Source organism: Gadus morhua, chromosome 5 (assembly GCF_902167405.1).
Source record: "Gadus morhua chromosome 5, gadMor3.0, whole genome shotgun sequence".
NCBI classification, from domain to species: Eukaryota; Metazoa; Chordata; class Actinopteri; order Gadiformes; family Gadidae; genus Gadus; species Gadus morhua.
In genome coordinates this window covers 12392803-12411701 of record NC_044052.1, presented here as the reverse complement: position 1 = coordinate 12411701, position 18899 = coordinate 12392803, and the positions used below count along the sequence as shown (strand labels likewise).

General features: G+C 42.3%; 4 protein-coding genes across 5 annotated transcripts; 2 read left to right on the top strand and 2 right to left on the bottom strand.

Moving 5' to 3' along the window:
* The first annotated feature begins 9 nt into the window (after window positions 1-9).
* Window positions 10-6094, top strand: si:dkey-21a6.5 (signal peptide, CUB and EGF-like domain-containing protein 2). Its single transcript, XM_030356732.1, has 9 exons — window positions 10-250; window positions 1065-1241; window positions 1999-2137; window positions 2446-2534; window positions 2937-3000; window positions 3646-3734; window positions 3903-4015; window positions 4199-4355; window positions 5098-6094. The coding sequence occupies exons 1-9, from the start codon at window positions 202-204 to the stop codon at window positions 5253-5255; spliced, it is 1035 nt and encodes a 344-aa protein (XP_030212592.1). The 5' UTR covers window positions 10-201; the 3' UTR covers window positions 5256-6094.
* Window positions 6095-6916: 822 nt separating this feature from the next.
* On the top strand, window positions 6917-8170 carry mrpl35 (mitochondrial ribosomal protein L35). The gene is made up of 4 exons (XM_030356751.1): window positions 6917-7015; window positions 7345-7504; window positions 7612-7756; window positions 7921-8170. The coding sequence occupies exons 1-4, from the start codon at window positions 6985-6987 to the stop codon at window positions 8107-8109; spliced, it is 525 nt and encodes a 174-aa protein (XP_030212611.1). The 5' UTR covers window positions 6917-6984; the 3' UTR covers window positions 8110-8170.
* Window positions 8171-8499: 329 nt separating this feature from the next.
* Window positions 8500-15533, bottom strand: reep1 (receptor accessory protein 1). The gene is made up of 8 exons (XM_030356737.1): window positions 15250-15533; window positions 13912-13984; window positions 13738-13814; window positions 13451-13571; window positions 13071-13184; window positions 12509-12665; window positions 11130-11386; window positions 8500-10553 (listed from the first exon to the last, which is right to left on the bottom strand). Exons 1-8 carry the CDS (start codon window positions 15279-15281, stop codon window positions 10494-10496), a joined length of 891 nt encoding a protein of 296 aa, XP_030212597.1. The 5' UTR covers window positions 15282-15533; the 3' UTR covers window positions 8500-10493.
* Window positions 15534-15835: 302 nt separating this feature from the next.
* chmp3 (charged multivesicular body protein 3) lies at window positions 15836-18643 on the bottom strand. 2 transcript variants are annotated; one of them, XM_030356746.1, is made up of 6 exons: window positions 18486-18643; window positions 17900-17960; window positions 17585-17764; window positions 17315-17436; window positions 16902-17016; window positions 15836-16691 (listed from the first exon to the last, which is right to left on the bottom strand). In XM_030356746.1, exons 1-6 carry the CDS (start codon window positions 18528-18530, stop codon window positions 16552-16554), a joined length of 663 nt encoding a protein of 220 aa, XP_030212606.1. In that variant the 5' UTR covers window positions 18531-18643; the 3' UTR covers window positions 15836-16551. The 2 variants fall into 2 exon arrangements, with proteins under 2 accessions (XP_030212606.1, XP_030212608.1); XM_030356748.1 differs by lacking the exon at window positions 18486-18643 and adding an exon at window positions 18396-18418 and having other exon boundaries at window positions 16194-16691.
* Between the last annotated feature and the right edge of the window lie 256 nt (window positions 18644-18899).

The following is an 18899-nucleotide window of genomic DNA, read 5'->3' as shown; positions in this document are numbered from 1 at the left end:
CCCATTCTGCTCTCTTCCTGCTCAGTCTTCGCCTAAGTAAAATCACATGATGTACATGTTGTCATATGACACCGAGGAGAGAGCGCTTGCCGGGTTCGGATTCAGTCCTGATTCACCAACCACCTCTGTAAAGTACAGGCATATTGTGAGGGATGAAATTCTATAACATCGTCTGGCGGTTCAACTTCTACTAGCCGGAGCATGGAATGTTGGGGAATCTTGACCACGATTGCTGCCGCCTGCCTTCTAGGTACGTTTGTTATTTTGAGTTATGTTAAGTTATTGGGTTCAGCTCAGTAATGATGACACAGTTCAAAAGTGGTCACTGACTGGATCATCTATTTATTTAATTGATACATTTGTCAGCGTCAGGGTAGTGTTGTCACGTTATTTAACAATGGTTACAAATGTGTTTTTTAGAAGAACTCTTAAAGCAAGTTTAAATAAATCTTATTTCTATACATGAATGGGATTTATAATTAAACTTAAGTTAAATCATAGATTTTATGTTTATTTTCTCATAGCCTACTGATGTCTTAACATACTTTTTCTTACCATTTTAAATGTTTCCCCCAACAAAGGATTACGTTGAGCTGCTTGAGGAACAATATGCACCAAGTTAGAGCCGACCTAGAGGAATCATATGACCCCTCATTCTGAATAATTACATTTCCTGAAGAGGTCAGCCCTTACTCGACCAAGCAGTTAAGCAGCTAATGTGATTATTACCACAATATTGCATCTGTGCAGATCAGCCACTGGCTTGTTCGTTTTTCTCCAACTAACTAGGTGTATAAAATGTTTTTAAGACGTTGAACTGGTACAAAACGTTAAAATACACAAAGGCATTCCGTGCCTAATTCTTCTCGGTATCACGGGGCACATCTCGCCTAGTCAGGAGACGCATCTGCCTTGAATCAGAATACCTTCTGTTTCCCATCTCCTTGAGATCGTCAATTAAGAGGCTGGGTTTGTTTTGAGCCAACGTTCATACAATGTTCTAATGTATGCGACATCACAAGTAAGAAATTTAACTAAATAAAAAACATTCACTTTTTTCTCAGGCATGGTGGTATCCCAGACAACACTCGCTCCAGCCGTGGTGAGCACCACAGCCATCAGTGAGAACACGACTGATGTGACTGCAACTCCCATGATGCTCAGCACCCTCCCCCCGAGCTGCACTGGTCTCAACTCCTCGACCTGCGAGGTCTGTGTTCCAGGGTCCCACTATGACAACGGTGAGGTTCAGCGGCTGGGACTGGTGGCTAACCTTCCCCAGTTTTGTGGATGCTTGCAAATTAGATCCCATTTTTACCCAGCTCTAGTGGACAGTCCTATATTATATATGTCTTTGAAACCCTTTGTTGTGTATCACTTTATCAACTGAATTCAACATGTCGGGTAATTAAATTTAGCTCTTGGTATCATTCATGAGATGGTTGCTGAGAGATCATGGCTTCCAAACAAACAGAAACAACCGTTTCTATTATTTGAGGGCATAATGGAGGTGCACATTAGGGAGCAGGATTCTGCAAAAATGTGCAACTGTGCTAAGCTTACAGTACAACATTTTAGAATAACTCTCCAATGAACGCCAACACCGTCAATAGAGCCCTGTCAAAGGAGCCCCGTCGACTGAGCCCTGTCAATAGAGCCCTTTTAATAGTGCCCTGCCAATATAGCCCTGCAAATAGAGCTCTGCCAATACATCCCTGACAAAAGAGCCCTGTCGATAGAGCCCTGTCACTGTCAATCTTATCAGCTGTCGCTGTCTCATGTCTTCGTAACCCAGGGATTGTCTGGGCCCGATGAACGCTCACTTGAAACAGGTGCAGCCCTGTTGACTTAAAACCCTGTCCTGATGTTTGCTACGTAGCCTAGCCGCGTGGCAAATAACACAAATACTTAAAGATTGCTGCTTGACCGAGGAAGGCAGGCAGTGATATGGTATAGGAGCTGAGGTGGTGAAGCTCACGGCCCTGTGGTTGTCTCCAGGGACCCTGATGTGCTCCTGTTGTCCAGACCTGGGGTCCTGCCTGTTCCCTGGGGCCTGTCTCCTGTGCGCCAGAGGCTTCTTTCAGCCGCTGGCTGGCCGGCAGCAGTGTCTGCCCTGTGGGCTGGGCCTCTTCTCAAAGTAACCGCCTACCTCAAACATATGTCCCATATTCATCTAATATACACGTCGCAAATACGCACAAAAATTTAGTCATTATTGCTCCAAAAACTGACCATGTATTCATGCTGGCTTGCATCTATTTATTGACCACTGATCTGTGAATTGTTGAACTGTACACTGACATTTATGTTTAGGGCATTTAGCAGCCGCTTTTATCCAAAGCTACTTATAATAAGTACATTTATCAGAAGAAAAATAAACCTGCTCCTCCTCCTGTGATGATGCTAACAACACACTTCCTGTCCCTTGTCGTCTGGTTCTCGTAGCGTGACGGGCGGCTCCACCTGCCAGCCCTGCCCGCGCGGTTCTGCTGGCAACATCACCGGGGCCGACTCCTGCCGGAGCTGCACCCCAGGTCTGAGCCCCAGCAGCACCCCGTAGACCCACTAGGGCTACAATATGGGATACTGTTTGCACTGGAGTCTGCTTATCATCCAATGCATTACCCACGCATAACCCTTTAAATTAAAGGTTAAATGGAACGTATTTTTACTTCTCAATGTTTAATACAATTATAATCATCAGTGAATAAATTTGGTCCGTAGAGAAAAGGTGAGGAAAGCAAATGGATAACAAAAGATGGATGATTCGTAGTGTAGGATTAGGATGACGTAGATGCATGCATCATATTTCTATCCAAAATGTAACAATCGATTAATCTCCCGTTCTCCTGACCACGACTGATACGCTCATCGGTGGCTGTTGACTTCAGCAGAATCAACACATGTTCAAATCAGATCTGTTTTATATTTTTCAGGCTTCTTCTCATCTCAGCCAGCTTCCAGCTCATGTAACCCGTGTCTTCAGGGAACCTTCTGCAAGTAAGCTGCCCAGAGGACTTCCCCACCTCCCCCCCCGCCTGTCTGCCATGATTAGTTCTGTTTGTACCGCATCACATGCCCATTGCTCATGGTTCTGCTTCCTGGAACCTAACAATCAAAGCGGTTGCATGGATACAGCGGAGACCAAAATACTGTCAGAAGTTATGCTTCAGGGAAGCTGAGGAGGATTTAGCTTTCCTGATATTTTGGGTTGGAGGTCGACGCTGGCAGTATGATGATTTGAACCCCTGCTTTGTCTAGAAGGGCTAAGATACATTCAAACCGAACATAGCTTAAGGGCTTATACCATGGATAGATCAAAACAACCTATCCAAAGTTAGCTTTAAGGTAGACAGGAATTCTCCCTTAAATTCCCGAAACTCTTGAACGTCTATCTATGGTCTGTTGTCCAGTTTAATTGGGAACATCTGGTCAACAGAATAGAAATAGCTTTGGCTCAGACAATCATTAAGTCAACAGGCAGCTTAATTACATTTTCTTGTCTATCGAAAAGTCATTTTTTTGTACCTGCTAGTTAGGGGCGTATCTGCTCTTGTTTCCAGCAGCTCCTTTATCTCACATCAGTCGCTGCTTTGTGCTTCATAGTCTAATCTGAAATACACTTTACACTTCCTCTTCCAATAGCTCCTCCAACTGTGCGGAGTGCCCCGTCTGTCCTGTCGGCACAGAATCCCTTCTGTTGGCCTCAAAGGATTGCACTCAATGTCGGCCAGGTAACTGTGGATTTTATTTTAAAAAACGATATATAGCAACAGACTGTATTATTGTTAACAGCTGTCAAATATGTTTAACTGTCGATTGTTTCCCCAGTGATGATGGCCAAGGGGACTCATGCATGAGGTAAAGATATTCAAATGTTTTGTTCTGGTTTTTTTGGACAGGCATGCACAAGGCAGCACATCAGATGATGTGTCAAATCTGCAGCAGTGGATTCTTCCAGATCCACTGGGGCAGGGAGAACTGTGACATCTGCCCTGAAAACCACTACTGTCCTGTGAGTGTTAACCCGCTTAGATGACAGCAAATATAATATTGTGTTTAGGTTTAGAGGTTTATTGACGTCCCATGTTTTGGATTTCGGCCATTTTCCTATTCAACACTAGAGGGTGCTCAACGCATTTGTTGGCTCTATGCTGTGGCCGTCAGACTGCCATCAACAGTTGGTCCTTTTTACTAGAGTCCCGATGTGAGCCCCATCCTCTGCCCCGACGACGCCTTCTGTCCAGCGGGGAGCAGCTCCCCCAGCTACTGCATGGAGACGTTCTTCCGCAAGTCAGGGGAAACATGTGAGCTCGCCCCGGTCACCATCGCTCTGCTAGTCATCGGTGTAGGGGGTGAGTAGCGTGGAAAAAGTACTAGGATTGTCGAGTTGATATCTTTATTTGATTCACAAAATCGGAAATTGTATTATTTAGGAGGTCAACATTGCCCGCAGAATCTTTTGTTTTACATTGGATGACTGCTTATACTGGTTATACTGGCTCTAATGGTTTGGATGTAAGGAGTGCCTTGCCCACACATTGATAAAAGGTAAAAACCTAAGCCTAAATTATCTACTAAATGGCATACGGACCCAGACAAAAATTCTAAAACAAAGAAATGCACAAAACATGAATGTGTATCATACTTTGTCCTTAAACCAGAGGATTTTGTATTAATATGCATAAGATATACACAGCATTCACCCACACAAAATGGAGAAGACCAAAGAAGGTGCAGTACTTGTAATAATCCTATGTAGATATAGACAATATTAATATCACTTTTCTAACCAGCGGCCACTCAAATCGCTTTAGAATATCGCCTAACATTCACCCATTCATGCACACATTCAAACACCAACAGCGGTGTCAACCATGCTTGCAACAGCCAGCTTGTCAGGAGCAGTTAGGGAGAGGTGTCTTGCTCAGGGACACCTCGACATTCACAGAGGGGGAGACAGGGATCGAACTAGCAACCTTCCGGTTACAGACCAACCCGCTCTACCTCCTGGGCCTCATCCCGCCTCAATAAACGATGGGAGTTTTGTGTCTGATTTAAAAAAAAAAAAAAAAAACCGGTTCAATGTGTTCCCAGTGGCCTTCCTCTTAGTCATCCTGCTGGTCCTCCGTCGACGGAGAGACACGGACAGCGAGCTGTCCGCCGCCCGTGCCCCGCTGCTCCGCAAGGAACGTCCTCAGGGCCGCTACCACGGCATGCCCTGCGACGCAGAACCCGTGTACGCTGGCTGGTGATGAACACCCGGCGGTCGCGGTGGGACGCCCGTATGTTCCGGTCCTCACTAGACGGCCACACGGAGGCGCTGCGTTTGTGTCTGCTTATGCCACTGCTGTGGATGAAGAACATGTCCTGAACGCCCAGCTTTGTTGATTTGAATACTATGTGGAAGATTATTCTTTTGTGGTACTTTTTACTGAAAATTTTCCATGTTTCGTTGACTGACACTGTTGTAGTTATTTTATTCGATTATTGAAACAATCCCTTTTTGTATCTTAGGCGAAGGAGTCTAGACTCGGTTGTGAAGTTTGATGAGGACATTCTCTATGTCTGCAAACGCTGTCTTATGTTGTGCACTTTGTTTCTCTGAATTAATTTAATGTGTTTAATTGCACTCGCATCGCTGCAGATTTGCTAGGTGTTTCTGCTTTGGTTGTTAGCTTTTGGTTGTACAAAGTCATTTTTTATGCATTTGATTGCAGTACCTGAAGTTGAATGTTTTTTTTGTTTAGTATTTGTCATCTGTCATATTTAAAAAGATGCTTGTGTGTTTTAATGAAAACAATTACAAAGCTATCACCTCGGGCTGGACCACAGTTTAACTTGCACTATGCAATCTGTTTATCGGTTGAACAAAGAAGGTATTAAAACTGTACAGAGTTTTTGACAGAGGATACTATGTGGTTGTGGTGGGCTGTTTCTGCATTTGTTGTTGCAAAATTGTCTTTGGAATGTCAAATAATTACACATTGAAACATAAAGTGTATCTTATCAATGTCTTAATTAAACTACTACAACTACAATACGAATATATTTTCATAAAAAATAAATAAAAAGGCTATATACTTTAAAGCAATGTAATGCCTTACATGAAAATCATTTCGACCTCTAGACGAGCTGCTATTTATGAACGCACCAGAACAGTACCTCAAAAAATTGGATACTGTCTACCACTGTGCTCTGCGATTTTTAACTGGCTGTGGAAATCGTGTCCATCATTGTACCCTATATGCCACTGCAAAATATCCATCGCTCTCTGCACGCAGACTCTCACACTGGTTGTTTTTTTAGGGTTAGTTATTTAGAAGTGTCTCATTGGACTGGTCCCCTCTTATTTATGTGTATACATGTCTGCAAACAAAGGTTATTATGGTTTGCGCTCTATAGATGTGTTACAGATGTTTTTTCCCTCGGCTAGAACTGAGTTGGGGAAAAAGGCCTTTAAATATGCCACGCCCTCTACCAGGAACACTGGCAACACTGTACAAAAGGACCTGAAGCTGTCACAGCTGCATGGTTACCTTAGGAGAATTCAATGCAATGCTAAAGGACAGGGAAGATAGTACTCTTGGAAAGTGCAACTGCTTGCAAATATATATATATATATTTTTTTTTTCAAGCAGTTGCACTTTTTTTAAATATATATATATATATATATATATATATATGCTTTTTTTAAATTATTATTTTACATAGTCGTATTATTTCATATAAATAGTTGTGTCTCTTATCCTATTTTGTACTGTACATTGACTGGTGCTGAGTGTCGTTTGTGAGAATTTATGTGACTGTTTATTTTATCATGGTGCTGCCTTCTTGGCCAGGTCATTCTCGTAAAAGAGATTCTAATCTCAATGAATTTCTACCTGGTTAAATAAAGATGATGATGATGATGAGCGCACAAAACATTTTAACAAAACCGTGCAGCTTGTCCTTTGAGCTTCCCGTAGTAGGCATAGAATAAACATGGCGGCGGCCTTGGTGAGGAAGGTCCCCGGTACGTATTTCTCAAAATGTATATGTTCTCTGGGAGCTTTCATAATAAAACGGGTCCAATGTATTTCGACATTTATGAAATAATACAAGCAACTAAAGAGACTATCACTGTCATTTACCTTATCACATGTTTTAGCTATGCAGCTACAAAGCTAATGCATGCAACCCTCAATACCATGTCCTGTCAATATTAATTAATTTGTAGTGTTACTTTCCAGGTTTCCTAAATTTCCCTTGTTTCCTAAAATCCGTTCCATCCTTCCGATCCATGGTAAAGATCTGCTTTATTTTACTTTATATGTGCTACTTTAATAAACCTGTGTTGCATAGGCCTGTTGAGACCTCTGATGACCTGCGCCAGGGCAGCCAAGATTGGACAGTTTTCTACCCTAACGCGAACCCAGACATCTCCGATATTTGCTGCTGCTACTATCAGGGCTTCTCCGGCTCTTCATTCATGTCTCCCAACCCAAGGTGGCATTTTGCAACGGTAAACACTGTCCTACAAAGGACACCACCACACTGAAAGATTGTGTGCTGACACCGGAAGTGATTTGAACTATGTAAATAAATGGTATTTATTTCCTATCTTTTCAGTGTCACACCTCTGCTTCCTAGTTTGGGTCTGCAGCCATGCCGAACCCTGACCTACTTTGGGCTACGTAAGGGAAAGAAGAAGACCGTGAGGTCCGTGGTGAAGCGGTTCCTGAGGCTCCATTGTGGTCTCTGGGTCAGACGGCAGGTACATGATGAATCATAGTTTCTGCAGTGGACATATCAAAAAACGAATACTGTGCCAAAATAAATACGTTATTCTGATAACTCCTAAAGCAAGAGGATAGTTACATAATGTGTATATATATATCAAATATACTACCATTTTCCCTTCTTTCTTTCAATAAATAGGCTGGATACAAGAAGAAACTATGGAAGAAGATGCCTGCCAGACGGTACAGATTGAGGCAGCATGTGTTCTGTAACAAGACGCAGAGCAAGATGCTGGATAAAATGACCGGTCCATTCTGGAAGAGAAGAAACTGGTACCTTGATGATCCCTACTTTAAATACCATGATCGTGTCAACCTGAAAGTATAAATCCTGTGTGTATATTGTCTTTGATTATGGTGTAATAAAGTTATTGTATGAAAGAAGGAAAGATTGTCTTCCATACTTACGTAAACACTTGGTCATGTCGTATGGCATCAGAGACAGAATTAAAGTGTTTTAGTTAAATGTTTTAACTTTTATATTTAAGTATTAACTCCCCTGGTTAAGCTGTTCGTATCCTCACAACATGTGTTGGCTGGTCCAAGGTCAAATAAACAGATCACTCAATCTCATTATTGATCTTTTCTTATCAGAGTTGAGCTAACTTGTACCTCTGCCTTCCCTGCTAATACAGCTGTCATTAAGAATTTCAGCAGAAAATGTAATAACTTTCCCTCGTTTGCATTTTAGAAAATCATGGATTAATACACAAACAGGTTCAGTTGTCATATTTAATGGCTGTATGTCAATTCAACAACAGAAGCGTAACAATAAATGGATAGCCATGCACATTACTCCTTTAGAGTCCTTTAGTTTTAAAGACTGCTGACATTCTGGCCTGCCAGAAAAGATTGTATGCTATGTTGTTTATATATATGTTAAATAAGATGTATACATTTATTCCAGAAAACACTAAATTAAATGATTACAAAATGTCTATCAGTAATGCGTGATAAGGCCAAAAACAGGTTCACACTATTTCACTTAAACAAATAGTCATGCAATGATAAATGCATATGATTCAGATGTATACAAATCTGGTTCATAGCAATGATCTAGTTATTTTGTTTTACTTTATGAATTTCTTGATTATAGGAAAAAGACGACTAATGCAACAGATTTCAGAGCTTCTTGAACACAGAAAAGACCTGCAGTTTCCACCATTGAGCTATGGAAAGAAATTGTGTGTGCATAACAGCTCTACGACATTAGAGTAAATCATGGTGTAAACAGAACAGTGGTACCTGAGAAGCTTTTGTTTCAAACTTCCAACCGCCTCGATAAGATACAGTAAATGACAGGAATGCTTGATTAAAATCCCGCCATCTTGGACAGACTCATTCGTCAGAGAGTGTAAAACCATTTAGCCAGAGGTTAATCAACTAAATTCAGCAGTGCGACATCAGGAGCCAAACAGATCACCTCTCACTAGAAAAAAAATACACAATTTGAACCATCGAAAAGTAATCGGAAACCTACCAAACGATACAAATATTTGTGTGATCTTGTGTTCATAAAATTAATAGAAGACCCATGGGTTTTTAATTGCTCGGTGACTTGTAACACAGTGTTTCTTAATGAAAGATGTTCATATATCTTTGATATATACATATAGTAAATCTTTTTGATGTATACATAAACCGTTTTCCAACTGTTCATACAAATCTAAATTTTAAATCAGAAAAATAACAGAAATTGTGATTAGATTTGACAAAGTGTGAATCTGATTTGAATTACAAAGCATTTTCTCAAAACAGCTTCACAGATCTTTTAACACATACTTTTAACATTGCTATTATGCATTTAATAAACACATGTAATACACAGATATAATGGTGCATTTATCGGTTGAGACGACCAGCCATTTCTTGCCATCCATTTAGTCTCTTCCTTCATATTAAGGACAATATTTGTAATCATATAACGAGTGCAATTAGATAAAAATACTCCAGCCCACAGTGGAAGTATGGAACATGTTTTTTCCAATTAGCTTTTCAAGGCTGTTGACAATCGCCAGTACTAATCTGGTTGCCTTAGACCCCATTGGCATGTCACTGCTTGACCAACTGAAATAGTATCCATACTGATTACATTTAAGTAGAGCAGCACTTAGTAGTGGAGATCTCTAAAGTCAGCAGGTATCAGAATCAGTTCATTGCAACGGGTTGACCTGGGGGTCTCTGCAGCAGCTACTCCATAACTGGGACCGCACTACTCTTCAGGTGGGACTTTGTCACTGACCATTTCTGACATGACATCCGACCAATACTTTCTGTTAATCAGCGACAATCAAGTCAGTGGACAAAGGTCAAGGAAGATCAACCATGCAACTGATATAAAAACAACCCAACAAATGCGATGCGAATCACATGAGATGTACAGACACACACACAAACACACACACATACACACAGAGCACAATAACCACCAACATAAAATCCAGATGTCCGTCGGCATGAAAATCATCCATTCTTGTGACCAGCATCAGTCTCAGACACCTCCTCTTTTTTTTTTTTTCTAAAAGCAAGTCCCTCAGGGTATTTATAAACACATAAGGGTCTTAAGTCACTTTGGTTACCCTACTCCATAACAAGTCTGCTTAATATATGTAGCTTTTGGCCATACACAATTTTTCCTCTGTATTTGTTTTACATTTTTTTGTTTTGCAGTGAAGGCAGCTGAAGAAGTCTGGACTCGGGTTCCACATGGCTTCATTGTGAAGAAAGGGCACTCCTGGATCTTGTGAGCGGCCTTAAGACTTTAGGAGGAGGCTAAAAGGAGAGGAGACAAATATAGATGGGGTTTAAAAAAAGAGAGGGCAGAAGGCGTTGAGTTAACAAAGAACGACTAGTGATTTAAAATAACATTTAGTATCATTTTCAAATCCATAGTTGAGTGTGACAGATGCAAGCAAGTGCTATATTAAGAAAGGATGGAGTGGACAGGTTGGCAGAGAATACGGTTTGTCATGTCATCTGTTTCTAATTTTAAACGTAAAGTTAGTATACTATATATATATAGTTGTTTTTGAATTGAACTACAAGCAGAATCAGTCCGTTTGTCCGCCTGAAACCCATCAGAGGTGTTTTCCAGTGGTCACCTCCCTACCTGTGAGTTCTTGTAATCAAACAAAAGATCCCCAGTAGAAAAGATTTTAGCTCATGCACTTCATTCAATGGCACACCAAGCATCCCGAGTCCCAGATTAAGGAGTTCCGGGCCTCGTCATGATTTAGTTGGACGCACAACAGGACACATTAGGGAGTGAGTCGGTTAATCGCACTCCTTATGTGTGCTCATTTACAATCAGGCAGCAGCAGGACAGCCGTGTTATTAAACGGGCAGTACCTCCGGGGCCTTCTTCTTAATCTGCTTTAGCTGGGGTGAGCGTGACCCCACCTGCACCCCTCTCCCCACGTCCTCCCCCTCCTCCTGTTTCTGGGGAGCAGGGCCCTGGGTGGGGGAGGCAGAGGGTGGAGAGGGCCAGGGGGTTGTGGTGGTAGGCTCAGCCTGGAGTTTAGAGGGCCAGAGAGTCTGGGACTGCAGCTCCTCGGTGCTACAGTGCTCCAAGACCTCATATTCAGCCATGTCAAAATCCTCCTGCCCTGGTGCCATGGAAGAGGACGGCCAGAGGGGTCAAGAACAGGACGGGACACAGAAACACGGCATCTGCCCTTTTAAAGTGGGAGCGCCATTCCCAGATTTTCCCTGTGATTGCTGGAGGGTTGCAACACGTGGTGGGCGGATTTATGATTGATTTCCATCTTAATGGTTGGAAAACTGCTCGGTGACACAGGAGAGCAAAAGAAAAATAGTTCATTAGAAACTCGTAAACCAAACCCATATTCTAATGAGTGCCTCAGGCCTGTGACCTGTGACCTCCCTGGACTTCATTACCGCGGGCGCAGACCACCACTCCCCCTGCTTCACGTTGACAGGAGGGTTAACACATACCGAAGTGTGTTTCATTTGTTTTAGGATAACTTAGTTGGGTTACATAGTTAGTTTTGGACGAAAGGTTGTCCTCAGATGTATTGTGTTTAGTATCATTTGCCCTTTTTGAATATTTACCTAAAATGAAAAGTAATAATTCATCTTTTTAAGTTGCTTGTCAAGCTAAAAGTTAATTGTAATTCAGTTAGAATATATAGTTCAGGTTGTGCAACGATTTTCAAAGCAACAATTGCAGTCTTCTTGTCAACAACAAATTATTGTATTTCAAGATAAAAAGCGAGGCTGAAAGGCATAAATAATTGAACAGCAGTCTTACGTGTACACTATGTACAGCAGTAAAAAGCTGTTAAACCCACACATTTTCAAAACATGGAACGAGCTCAAGGTACAACTTAATTTAATGGTTACTATGTACATAAGCTGCACTGTGGCGACTTGTGGCTGTCAGCCTGTAACAGACAGGAAGTAGGCTTCAGGTTGAGGAAGGAACCTGGAGGGCAAACGCATGCCTCATATCTGCAGATGTTATATCTGTGTGTTTTTGTAAAGCCACCTCGCCCAGTACGGTATTCAGATACCACAGGAGGCTAAGGCTGATCTCCTATTAATGGGCCATATAATGACAGCACCCACCGTATGACAGCATGCTGACATGTGAGCACTGAGAGCCCTCACCCCGGCACCAGACCCGGTTATCACCGGTTGAGACCGCACCTCAGGCGTGTGATCTTTTCTGCCCCCTTATTGGTCAGTAGAAAGACACTTTTCCCCACCTTTGCTGTAACTCTCTGACTTGCTGCGCATCATGGACCGCGCCCGGTGCTGCGACGCCGACTCGTGTTCCCCGTCGACCGAGTCTGGGTCCGCCTGGCAGGACGACAGGTCCTGCATGCTGAAGCTCCTCAGCCTATCAGACAGGACGCCCTGACCCTGGAGGGGAGGGGCACACAGAGCAGCCTCAGGTGTCACAGCTGCTGTGGGTAAACAAACGGTGGACAGCCGCCATTCCAGGAGAACACTCACCAGGAAAACTCCGAGGAGTTCCATCATTGTGTATTACTGGATAATAACACTTGAACACACACACACACACACACACACACACACACACACACACACACATGAACACGCGCGCACACGCACACACACACACACACACACACAAAACCACACCCATAGAGTTGTTTTCTCCTATTGATAGTCCACAAAGAACAGAATCCCCATTCAAGTGGCTTTCAACTACAACATTTCACAAACAAAAAGAAAAGGGACAACAGGATGAACAACAAGCCGTCTGCTGGACAGCGCAGCTGAAATGCCCGGGCTCAGCACTACCTTTGACGCTGCCATGACGGCCGCCGCAGCTGCCACGTTCAACCCTTTCCTCCCAAAATGCACCAGGGTGTCATAGCTTTTGTCCTTGGCCTGGCAGAGGTACTCATCAATGTCCTGCAACCGACACACACAACAAATGAATACAATGATTTATAAGAGACAAAACAACACTGTCTCTCTGCTGATGGGGCCCAAGAGAAACCATATGAAGATCATGATTCTTCTGAATCATCAGTTATCGTCTAGCTCCAAACACAAAGTGGATGAAACATAAAGGACATGATGGTACATATGTCATCACTGTGGATCTCCCTGGGCCTTGCTTGAGGAAGGGGAAGAGGAAGGGAAAGGCAGGTTGAACACAGTGATGGGCCGGTCACCTTCTCTTTAGAGGAAAGCGTGGGATGAACGAATTTCCTGTAGAGCACGCTGGCTCCCTTTGTGTATGGGGACAGCAGCCACACCACGAAAGCTATCTTCAGCTCATAATAGAAGGGGATCCTGCAGGGAAGAAAGTACAATGATTAAGCACCTCTAAGGTCACCTTTCCTCCTTCCCTGTTGACGTTGTACTATCTCTACGAGTATTCATTGTTTGACACGACAGTGACCTTTAAAAAATATACAATGGTTGACGTTTGCTGTTATTCAGAAGAAATACCCCTTACCAACATAGAAACATGTCCGTAAATACTTCTGCAGCGGTAAATAAGGCAAATATTATCCAATACATCATCCATTTTACCTGTAACAGAACAAGGAAAATCATTTACAATAACAAATGACTTACAAAAGCGCTTCATGTCGTATGGGATTATGAAGCATAGCAGTGATAAACTTACATATTCTTTAACGTCTTTCGACTTTACCGCCTTATACGATGAGTATGCAGGGTATAGTGTCCCAAATACAAGTCTGCAAGATAAGAAACATATCAGCCATGTTGTGTACACATTATCAAAATCTCTAAACTGAACCCAGACCGACTACACTAAAACACCAGGAATATGTTACCACGTTTATAGTTAAACGCAAAAACCAAAATATGGCCTTCATTTGTGTTATGGACAAGTTGTGTTGCGTCGAGTTGAGACACACCTGCGCTGCTGACTCCAGTCCAGCCACAGGACTGGAGGGCAGACCCACGAGTTCAACGGCTCAGCAACAGCTGTGAGCGTGACCTGATCAAATTACTGCCCTACATAAAATTGCACCACGTTGGCCTGGCATGAGAACATCACTGCCACGACAGACCTCTCAAACATGACAACAAGAGTCATTGACTGTCAAATAGACTTGACAGGGCTGCTCGAAGCAGAAATATGTTATTTTGTCCCAAAGTCGAACATCTCAAACTGGCCCCCAGTGACAGTGTTGCCCAGCCGGAACCGAATACGCCAACGTGCTTGTAACAGGATATTGTAATCTAAATTTAATTGGCGTAGGCAACGAGCTTGTAGATGTGTAGGCCTACGTGCTATTACTTAGTAGGCCTGTATAAAACGATAGCCTACAATCTATCAAGACGCTGGTCGAAAAGCACAAGAAGAAATACAACGAACCATGGCAATGGTTCATGAAATACCATTATATTATTATAGAGTGAATCGATGCTATATGAAACCTACAGCCCTAATCTTAATATTAAAAGTAGCAGTTGAATTGTAACTAGAGAAGGCGAACCCATCCCTTTGTTTTCACAATACCAGACCCCTCAAATGATCACATCGGGTTTCGGTCACCTCTCATGGGGTGAAATCCGCGGCTTATGGGATAGGCCACCCTATATCTCTATATCAGCGATATTCTAACACATCATACCCCTACTCATGATTTGACATTCCCCTACAATCCTGTCAGCCTTTTGTCTGCTTTTGAACAACAATGGCATTGCATGCTCGTCATTTAATGGGCTGCCTCTTGTTGAAATAAAAATGTCGCCTATTTAGAAAGAAATCTACTTGCAAATAAAAAATCAGCACACAGGTCCTCTGAAACACCCGAGTCATGCTTTATTGTACTAGAAATACGACCACGTCTCTGTAGCCATATAAAGCGACTGCTGGGCTGCACCTGGCCAATGAACCGGGTGGCCTATATAACACACATCGAAATAAACCGTGTTTCTTGTCTGCTTAAATGACAAGAAAATTATTATCGAAAAATATAATATTACTTACACCACAAGTCTGGAAATAATCCACGAGACCATCGCGCTGTGTAGCCGAGCGAACGCTCCGTCTGCGGGGAGGAGTTCCTGACTGGCGCTCCACCAGCGGACAGGCGCGTCGCTCGAGGCGCACGCAGCCAAGAACGTGCAGAATAAACAGTGGATGGTCCATAATAACCTTCAACCATAGATGGCATTGTTGTCATGCATAAGAAAAACAAAACCACGACTTCATAATACTTAATGTCCAGACGGAAGATTAGAGTGTACTTTGTTACTGCTGGTTGACATTGTTATTAATATCATAGGCCTCCACACAATTACTACGGTATGATTTACTAGCGTCGCTAGAAAATAGTGGAAGCCCTGTACATTTCACAAGATGCTTGATATTTCATGAACCTCGGTTCTACGTTGGGACTCCAGACGGCAGAAAGAGAATTAGGGCAGGATCGAGTTACTGGCTGTAGGGAATTCTGTGGCTTTCAGGTAACAAATCTCTTCTTCCACTTTCATAAAAGAGGCAACCTTTCTTTTCTGCTCCTCCCAGCGCAATTACACCGAGTGATTGAAGGAAAATAACAACACACACAGGGTCTCATTTCCAACCAAACATTTCATTTTCCACACATCTCACCAAAATGTAGATTTAGGGCATTTGGGGACATGAATCAAATGAACCACATGATGATTCCTAATTTCTTAAATCCCTCACACAATTATATGTGTGTTATTCCAACAAGTGTACTTGCATCCACATAGGTCCACAATTAATATAGATACATTTTGACTGTACAGAAAAGAACTACTGAAAGATTCAATAGTTCCAGATATGGTAGGCAGATTCAAACAAAAAGGAATTGGCTATTAAACGCAGATAAAGACTTAATGAAGAACAACCCAGCTGCGGTTCTAGTTAGTTTTTGGAAAAGAGTGCCAGATCATCCCCACTATTATAAATAAGCACAAAAATGTGTTTCTGTCTGCAGGCTTTCTATACTGCTTTATAAAATACCGCTTCTTAAGTCTTGTGATATGGTGTTCAAACCATGCTTTGGATAATAAGCGTTGGCATAACCTGCCCCCACCTAAAGTCAGGATGGCATTAAGCTCCGGCTGCATCGACTTTAAAAAAAACAAAAAAAATACGGAAAATGTTATACACACAGGAAAGCCTTAGCAAAAAGCACACATGACCCCAGATAAACGTAGGCAGACGATAAACAAGCAAAGATTCCAGGTAAACCAAAGTAGTCTCTGTCCTTTTGGGGGGGCGAGCAGAAAAAGTTGGCAGCGGGACGGACGGAGGGCTCTAGCTCCTCAAGGCGGCCAACCTCGACTGCATCTCCTCGATGTCCTCCTCTGACTCGTCCTCCGAGGCGGCGGTGGCCCCCTGGGCCTCCATCTCTGGCAAGGCATCTGTGACTTTGCTGGGCGCCTTTCCAAGGGCACCTAACGGAGCACATACACAACAGTTCACGATTGTTTGGTTTTCTATGTAGAAAAGAGTCACAACAATTATCATGGAGATCACGCTCGTATTGCATATCAACATATTGACATCATACATCACTACTTGATGCATCGTACTTAATACGATTATAACTAATGACTCCTGGTTTGCAGCTGCTTGTTTGTTGTTTAGCGGATTGCCACACATACCGGCTGTGATGTCAAAGAGGATCTTGTCCACCTCCTCCTCTGCTGCCTCCTCCATGTCCTCCCCGTCCTCCATGCTTTCAAACGTGTCTTCCATCATTTCCTCAATAATGCCAGCCTAGGAGATAGAAAACACACTTTTTTGAGTCCATTTTATAATAATAATGGCTGTAAACCAATAGGCATAATGCTCCTATTAGCATTATTGTTTATTATTATTATTAGAGAATTAGTAGTTGTAGTAGTGATGTTGTCATCCATATCATTGATCATATTTTTATAAATTATTTTGTGTGCCTTTAAACCGGACTATGATTTTGATTTACTTCATTGCATTTCTTTCGTTGAAAAGCCTCAACGCATTAAGAAGTGCAACTAGACTACTAGTTAAACTACTGTTTGTGCAGCTTTTGGACCTTCATCATCTCCTTTGAAAGGTCCCTCATGGTGGCCTGGATCTCCGGGATCTTGACGAGGTTCTGCATGGCTTTCATAACCTCCGTGCTTTTCTGAAGGGCTCCAGCAACACGCACCACAGCTGGGATCACACAGAGAGACATTAGACATCAGCACTTAGTTTTATCCTCAAGAGGATAAACACAAATAGGAGCCAGAAATGAGGCACATAAAGAAAAATAACAACACATGAATCTAGCCAACATAAACTGTTTTCTTCACACACGTACCAAGCTGATTCTTCATGCTGAGCAGTACGGAGTTCATTTGAGCTTTGGAGGCATAGAGTTTACTGATGGCCCGCCGTGACTGGATCAACTCTTTGGCGAGGATGATGCACACATCTCTCTGGCCTTTCTTGCCGGCATCTTTGATGGATCTTTTGACTTTTTCCTCTTCCCTCTGAATGTCTGGAAAGCGATGGGATTATCTTTACATTTCATGAGTTCAGAACCCTATATGCCTATCGTCTTACGTTAACAATACATAGAAATTTAGATTTTAGAAAAATTAAGAGCAGAGATATATAAACTTTCGAGGCTCACCTCGAATTTGTCTGTCAATCACTCGCATTTCCTTTCTGATTTTGCTCGACCATTCATTTATCTGAAAAAGGAGGATATTTTGAATATGTAACGAGTTGGGAATATAACGAGCCACTGCTACTACTGCATATTGTTCAGAATATCGAGTCAAAGTCTGTACACTACTTTATCAGATCACGACATTTGCTAAAAGCTGACAAAATATAGTTTGTTTACATCTGATAGCTGATCTGTGTTAGCTGGAATGTATAGCAGGCTAACTGCTTATCGGTGCTCAAAATATTAAAGTGTTGCGTGATTAAAGTAACGCGGACATAAAATAAAATAAGTATGTTTGTGCATATGTGAGAGTTAGAGGTGTAAAGTGATTTCTTTATAAGGTTAAGGTGAATGTTAAAAGGATGCTAACTGGTAAGCTAGCAAAAAGCAGCAACAGTTTGGAAGAATCCAACTAGCCAGGGAGCGACAGTTAGCATAGCGGTTATAGCTTACACACCACCCCGTTCTGACGGAGATCCTTTGAGCATCGGTGTTCAAATCCTGGGTATGTACAAGCTCAAATATCCCCTCAAAATCCTAAACTCACCAGGTCTTTTGGTGGTTTCTCTTGTGTTCTTCCGAACAGACCCATCGTAGCCTTTAAGTTAAATGACTAGCTAACTGCTACCTGAAGTATTCCACTGGCTCTTCCTGTTCCTGATGTTCCATGGCGAACCCGAGCCCCGCCCACCTCAGGACAGTCTGGCACCATCTGAGTTTATAGAGTTATAGCTCTATAATAATATATAGTTTATAGAGTATAGACTAGTTAACACACCATAGGTATATGAGTCCCATAATAATTTCAGTTACATCTACATTTAAAAACAGCAACTGCCTATTCTAGTCTGGGAAAAAGCTAAAATCCTTTTATTTTTAGGAGATATCTGGACCTTTTTTATGGAAATATTTAGACTACTATTTAACAATATTATAAATGACAATACAAATTAACCAAGAC

What these genes read in the sequence shown, in the direction of transcription:
- mrpl35 (XM_030356751.1), top strand. Translation starts at nt 6,985, where the DNA reads ATGGCGGCGGCCTTGGTGAGGAAGGTCCCCG. An exon ending in CTTGGTGAGGAAGGTCCCCG is followed by an intron (nt 7,016 to 7,344) that starts GTACGTATTTCT and finishes TGTGTTGCATAG; the next exon opens with GCCTGTTGAGACCTCTGATG. An exon ending in GTCTCTGGGTCAGACGGCAG is followed by an intron (nt 7,757 to 7,920) that starts GTACATGATGAA and finishes TTCAATAAATAG; the next exon opens with GCTGGATACAAGAAGAAACT.
- si:dkey-21a6.5 (XM_030356732.1), top strand. Translation starts at nt 202, where the DNA reads ATGGAATGTTGGGGAATCTTGACCACGATTGCTGCCGCCTGCCTTCTA. An exon ending in AGGGTCCCACTATGACAACG is followed by an intron (nt 1,242 to 1,998) that starts GTGAGGTTCAGC and finishes GGTTGTCTCCAG; the next exon opens with GGACCCTGATGTGCTCCTGT. An exon ending in CTGAAAACCACTACTGTCCT is followed by an intron (nt 4,016 to 4,198) that starts GTGAGTGTTAAC and finishes CCTTTTTACTAG; the next exon opens with AGTCCCGATGTGAGCCCCAT.
- reep1 (XM_030356737.1), bottom strand. Translation starts at nt 15,281, where the DNA reads ATGGTCTCGTGGATTATTTCCAGACTTGTGGT. An exon ending in ACGGACATGTTTCTATGTTG is followed by an intron (nt 13,572 to 13,737) that starts GTAAGGGGTATT and finishes TCTTCCCTGCAG; the next exon opens with GATCCCCTTCTATTATGAGC. An exon ending in CCGTCATGGCAGCGTCAAAG is followed by an intron (nt 12,666 to 13,070) that starts GTAGTGCTGAGC and finishes CCTCCCCTCCAG; the next exon opens with GGTCAGGGCGTCCTGTCTGA.
- chmp3 (XM_030356746.1), bottom strand. Translation starts at nt 18,530, where the DNA reads ATGGGTCTGTTCGGAAGAACACAAGAGAAACCACCAAAAGACCTG. An exon ending in AGAAACCACCAAAAGACCTG is followed by an intron (nt 17,961 to 18,485) that starts GTGAGTTTAGGA and finishes CTCCTTTTTCAG; the next exon opens with ATAAATGAATGGTCGAGCAA. An exon ending in GATTGACAGACAAATTCGAG is followed by an intron (nt 17,765 to 17,899) that starts GTGAGCCTCGAA and finishes ATCGCTTTCCAG; the next exon opens with ACATTCAGAGGGAAGAGGAA.